The following is a 6,569-nucleotide window of genomic DNA, read 5'->3' as shown; positions in this document are numbered from 1 at the left end:
TTAATGAAGTTCTATTCTGGAAGCTAATTGCTTCGCTGATTGGATTATCTGTCATGGTAACCTGACATGACAGCTGATTGGATAATTAGATGGTGCGCTTGCATCTGTATCTTGATTTTTTTTCTCTCTCTCCATCCTTTGCTCTTTCGATGGACAGCGAAAGCGTAGAGACATGTACCAATTTAAACTTAATTGACAAGGTGAAACTTCTGAAATGATTGAGTTTCAGAAGCAGTTGAAATAAGAGAATTGGACAGAAAGGACATTTCCTAAGATATATATATATATATTATATTATATTACGTCATATTATATTGTGTTACATTATATCAAATTGTGTTCTATTATATTATATTATATTATATTATATTATATTATATTATATTATATCATATTATATTACATCATCTTACATTGTATATCATATCATAATACAAAATTATATTGCATTTCATTACATAATATAATGTTATTGTACCATATAATTCTGCATAATGTTACAAGTTTTGACAAATACGCCTAAGCAATGTTGTGTACAAATCGTCAACTACGCGGCAATGGTAGGCGATGTCAGAACATCACACTTTCAAATGTACACTCTCCATACAGGAAACAGTTGACCAATTTAATTGCTCAGTGCAAATCAAAGTAGTTTAAACGACGCTCCATTCACGTCAAGATCATTTCCAGTACAGTATAATGTATGCATATAAGCACTCACTCGGCATGAAATTCAGGCTAACTTTCCCTCATGAGGAGAAAAACAGACTAACTTCCCTGTCCTGAGGACAAATTATGTTCGTCTTTAATGTGTGGGGTAGCAAGTTGTATACAAGTCTTGTTTGCCGTGAAACCTTCCACAATGTGCCTGCCCGTCGTGTTCAATTGCATACGGAGGAATAACCTTGCTTAAAACGAAAGACCGACAAATTATGGGTTATTGCTTTATTGTGAGGCCTGGCTACATGTTGTGTTCCCCCCCCCCCCTCTCTCTCTCTCTCTCTCCCTCTCTTCTTTCTTTTTTCTCTACTCCTCCTTCTTCTCCTCCTCCTCCTCTTCCTTCTTCTTCTACTACTACTACTACTACTTCTTTTCTTCTTCTTTTCTTCTTCTTCTTCTTCTTCTTCTTCTTCTTCTTCTTCTTCTTCTTCTTCTTCTTCTCCTCCTCCTCCTCCTCCTCCTTCTTCTCCCCCCTCCTCCTCCTTCTTCTGACTATTCCACCACCCGTACGACATCATATAACAGTGTCCGGGAGGGGGCGCTGTGCTATGATGCCCAAAAATCAAGATACGGTTGCCCATGACGATCGAAATGCGCCTTTCAGTCAGATGGTTGTTTTGTTGTTGTTGTTGTTAATTGTTGTTGTTGTTTTTAAAGAAACCTGCGCGAGATATTTTCTTTCTGTCTTCTTTTTTCTTTTCTTCCTATCTCTTCTCTTTTGATGTCCTCCTCCTTTTATACAAATACAGCGCATGATCAATCGATCCGCTTGAATTATGTGTATCTTTAGATTCTAGCAGGATTCTTTATTCCTAGTACTGCCTAGGTCATTTTTTTTTTCATATTCTGTATGTATCCCTGTGGTATGATGGTCACATGATTTCTATTTCCTTCTTTGCAGGTGAAATGAATCTCGCAAGCTGTTTTTTCTGCTAGAATGGAAATACCAATTCGAGGTTGAGCTTTCAGGTCAGTTGCCATGGACGTGGTCACCCCGACGTGTGCCAGGTGTGGTCTCCTCGACCAGGAACAGGAGGGTACCGCCGATTCGTGCTCGCCCTCGCTGCCGTTCTCACTGCTCTTCGTCGTCTGCGGCCTGGTGACCATCTTCTCCAACGTCGTCAACCTGCTCGCTCTCAATTTCGCGCAGCATTGCTTCAGCGAAAACACACGGCTGTGCTTCCAGGCCGTAGCCGTCATCGATTTTTTCGTCGGTCTCTTCTGCTGCACCTTCCACTCCATCCGCTTCTCCGGGCTGTCGATCGCAACCACGAGGGCTTTTTCGATCACGGGCGTCATATTCTGCTCGACACTCTTTAACCAGTCCGTTATGATTCTCGCCTGCGTCAGCGTCGACCGCTACCTTGCCATCACCCGGCCGCTCCGCTACCACACCATCGTCACTCGGCGGCGCATGATCGCGCTCATTCTGTGCGGGGTGCTGATTGGCACGATCAACTCGGCTTCGAGTCTGGCGCATAAGATCCTGGCAAACGTGAAGGATCTGAAGTTTGCCTCAGTCGAAATCGCCCACAATCCCGTACTCATTGTCTATTTCGCACTTATCGTGATCTCGGCCGGAGTAACGACATTTTGCAACATCGTACTGGTAAAATTGGCGCGTAGACACCGTAGGCGCATTTTCGCGCAGACGGCAGCGCACGGGAAGACGTCGAACGCCTTGCCACCAGTTCAGCAACCGCGCAGTAATAAAGACGTGCGCACGGTGCTCGCCGTGACGGGCGCGTTCTATGTCACGTGGGGTGCGCAGGTGTCGGTTAACTTCGTCAGCGCTGTTACAGGCGTAGAGATACATTGCATTGTCCGCAACGTTCTGCTCATTCTCGTCATCAGCAATAGTTTCTGGAACGCGCTCATTTATCTTCTCATTAACTCAACATTTCGCCGGACGGTCATTCTCATGTTCACCCGTGGACGGACGATGTTGCCAAACAGGACAGCGTCCTTTGCCTTACCCGTTGTGACAGAGACCTGAAGCTGCCTTTTAAAACTCTGTGAGACGTTGTGTGTGGTATAGAGTTTATCAATTTAGTGCAGCAAAGACAATGAAAGAGTTTCATTCTCTAGCCGATGGGGGGATTCTACTGTTCTCATGGATAAAGAAATGAAAATGCAAGAATGAGAGAGAGGTGAAGAAGACAGGAAGACGGCAAGGAAAACAGAGAGGGTTGAGAAAAGAGATTGAATAAGAACTCCGGCTGATTTTCAGACTTTTATATTTGAACGACTAGGCCTATATATTGGTTAAACTGGGTATGGAGTTTCAGAATTCATAGTGATAGGTATAAGTAATAAGAGTGTTTTCAAAATTTATCAGAAAAACAAAAAACAAACATACAAGGATGATGGCATGTAGCCTCACCATAATTATTGATAGGCAAGCGTGAGTGGTGCTTAAGGAAGCAGAACAAAAAAAAAAGTATGCACAAGATTTATTCTACACAGGTATTATGGCCTTGATAAAGGCCAAAACCCAAAGAGAAATGTGAATTGAGTGAAAACAGCAACATTAGTACAACACATCAGTGAAAGTTTGAGCAAAATCGGACAATCGATGCAAAAGTTAGGAATTTTTAAAGTTTTGGTGTTGGAACCACTGGACAAGGAGACTACTTGAGTTTATGACATTATGTGTGGACAACAATATAAAGAAAATATAAAGAAAATTTAGCATGCTTTCACTTTTCCAACAAAATGAAAGAGCACCTCAATTGTCGCTTTCAGAAAGTAGGGAGAATAATTACTACCTTTAGCATAATGTCAGTATCAAGTTGATGGAATTTGTATACATTTCATTAAAAAAATGAATTTTTGTGGAATTCTTTTTATATTTTCTTTATACTGTTGTCCACACATGACGTCATGAACTCTAGTATCCTCCTTATCCAGTGATTATAACACCAAAATTTTAAAAATAAATAGGTTTTACATCAACTGTCTGATTTCCCCCAAACTTTCACTCATATGTTCTACTAATGTAGCTGCTTTCACACATTCCACATTGCTCTTTGGGTTTTGGTTTCCTTTAAAGAAATCTCATGGACATTACACTGAAGCGCCCCCTCTACCTTTGAGGGAATTTTAGGGTTTTTAAAAGTATGAACAAGTTGGTTTCACAAAATGTGTGGGTTTTTTTTTTATTTTTTATTTAAGAATTCACGTCTTCATCTATCGTCTTTATTGTATCATCAATTTCTTGTAACACACGAACAATTTGAGATATGAAGCACGTTGGGATCCATCTGCTATGTATTATTGTTGTCAACAGATGGCGCCTTACAAAACAGCAACGGTAGTGTACCTTGCGTTTTTCTGTTTTTTGTTTTGTTGTTGTTGTTTTTTTAAACATCAGTATAGTCTTTCACAGACGCAAAAACACATGCAAGAACGTAAACAGCAAAGCAGATAGTTATGGAATTTCAGCATTGCATGTTTCATTAAATTGTAATATCTGTGGCCACCGCACAGTCACGCACACTGGATATTAAAGGTACTGTTCACCATTGGGAGCAGTGATTTAAAAAATAATAATCTTCGAGTTATCATATTTTCGCAGACATGTATGTGTAGGTCATTTGTATCACAAAACATTCTACCATATACGAATTTTGCAGTAAAGCCTATATGTTAGGAGATATCATTATTTTTCTCAATAAACTATAACTAAGGACAGTTTAGTCCGGAAACAATTTATTGTTCACATTTTGTATATTTAACAATACTTAGCAATGACTAAAAATTGATCAACAGTTTTACTTCGGTTGTTTCTATCCGTACCTCTCAACTTTAATGTCGATTCCTGGCTATTTGTGTTTCCGCAGGAACGTTATTGAAACAGCTCTTCTGTTATTTCAGAAGCAAGACTACAACAACTTTATAAAAGAGATCCCTCTTTTTTTTATTGTTTTATGTCTTAGACCCCGTTTACAGTCAGTAATATTGGCGCTCTAAATCTTGCATAATGTGAACATTGGTTTCTACGCTCTTTTCCTCCCCTCCCCAGCGATCTGTATAGTGTAGCCGAGTGGGTTTGGCCGCGCATTGGGCCCGCTTGCGTTAACATCAACTGAAGGCCGGCATCGCTTTTGGTGTAGGCATTTTGATTTTCGTGCGTTTATTTACATCAAAATGAAGGGCGATCTCGGGCCGGTCCAATCATGCCAATGCCGGCATTTTGCTCACTGTAAACCTAGTCAAAAAGGGAAATGTAATGAACACTATGTGATTACATTACATTGAAATCTTCCAGTTTGACTATGAGGTTAGGCCTATATCGCCTCATCTGGAAAATCCTGAAAACTTTAAAATGTCGTAACTTACTTATTTTTCAAGAGGGTGCTGGTGATTGATGTGATGAATGCCGCTATCTTCCTTCACGAAAGATTGACGACGTAAAGCTATGTTTTAAACTTTAAACAGCAATCTGTCGACCAGCGTATCTGTTGCATAATCTAAATCTAGTCATAATCTACATGCAGTTTCCGCGGCTAGCAAGTAAACTTGTCTTTCAAGGATCCGTATAAATGTACTGGGCGGGACCAGCCAAGATGAACATAGGGTTCTATGCCAATTCAATAGACAAAACTGAGATGGACATTTAGTATTTCGATTATCTTTGACCGTATCCGGGCAATTACCCCCAGAGGGCAATTACCCCCCGGCTAGATACTGGTTAGTGGTAAGGTTAGAGTTAAGATTAGGATTAGGGTTAGGTTTAGTGTTAGGAGTTTGGGTTATGGTTAGGATTAGTTTCAGGATTAGGATTAGGGACAGGGGAAGGGTCCGGGGTAATTGCCCAGGGGGTAATTGCCCTAGACCCATTTTTGACATAGGCCTTACTTATTATACGAATCAATTCTAATCGGGCGTTCGGAAAGTACATTATGACAGATGCGTATTGAAAATGTGTGGATCCAGCGCTGTAAAGAGAGTCTGGCAGTGTCTGGACAACTGCTAAATTGGACGCCATGTTGTTGCCCAGCAAACCAAATAAGGGGCGGTAAACAGGGTAGTTAACAATGGGCACCGTATATGAGCGCTCTTGGTAACGAAATGGCTCCACGAACATCACGGGACCAGTTTGGACCAATTACAGGCTTCAAAACTCACAAGCTCAAAACCGAGTTTGTTGTTGGTGTTTGAAGGCGCTTCATTCAATATTGAATATTTACGCCCGAGTTGGCCACACTCTTTTTTATACAGCACAGTGTGGGTCCATGCAACAGCGCCCTCTTGAGTCTTATATATTTTCTCCCTTTAATCCTCTCGCATCTGGAATTATTGTAATGCCAACCTGTCAACTCATTGTATGAGGTAGTAAATATTTCTTTTAGGGCCTACTATTTTGAATGGGTTAAAGTTTGGTTTGTTAGATTGCATAAAAGGGTTGGATTAAAGGGATGATATAGTTTTGGTTGCGATGGGCATTCAGCTTTTACTTTTTTTTTTTCTTTCTTTTTTTGCAAGGTAATCCCAAAACAACTTATGAAATATGGAAGAGCGTACAGTCATTTTCAGAGGAATCAAAAGTTTATTTTTCATCAAATAAACAGTGATTTCCTCTTAGAATTTCATGCTCTTCCATATTTCATAAGGGATTTCTCATTATCTCACACAAAAAAAGTTGGAGACCTGAAGCCAGCCACCTCAATCAAAACTATACCATACCTTTAAGCACTATGGATTAATCGGGATATCCTTTCTCACTCGAAAGAAAAGTTCAAATTAGTAGGACGGCAGCCTATCTTCTCACTAAACTCAAACATAAGACAAATGTGTGAGACCACAAGCATTTCACATTTCCCAAATAGACGTTTAATATGCATTCA

At 40.3% G+C, this 6,569-nt stretch overlaps 1 protein-coding gene across 1 annotated transcript; it reads left to right on the top strand.

The window, feature by feature from the left end:
* The first annotated feature begins 1,699 nt into the window (after nucleotides 1-1,699).
* On the top strand, nucleotides 1,700-2,716 carry LOC140229639 (probable G-protein coupled receptor 21). The gene has a single exon (XM_072309883.1). It carries the CDS (start codon nucleotides 1,700-1,702, stop codon nucleotides 2,714-2,716), a length of 1,017 nt encoding a protein of 338 aa, XP_072165984.1.
* Nucleotides 2,717-6,569: the final 3,853 nt, after the last annotated feature.

Source organism: Diadema setosum, chromosome 6 (genome assembly GCF_964275005.1).
Source record: "Diadema setosum chromosome 6, eeDiaSeto1, whole genome shotgun sequence".
Lineage (NCBI taxonomy): Eukaryota > Metazoa > Echinodermata > Echinoidea > Diadematoida > Diadematidae > Diadema > Diadema setosum.
This window is presented reverse-complemented; position numbering and strand designations above follow the sequence as displayed.

What these genes read in the sequence shown, in the direction of transcription:
- LOC140229639 (XM_072309883.1), top strand. Translation starts at nt 1,700, where the DNA reads ATGGACGTGGTCACCCCGACGTGTGCCAGGTGTGGTCTCCTCGACCAG.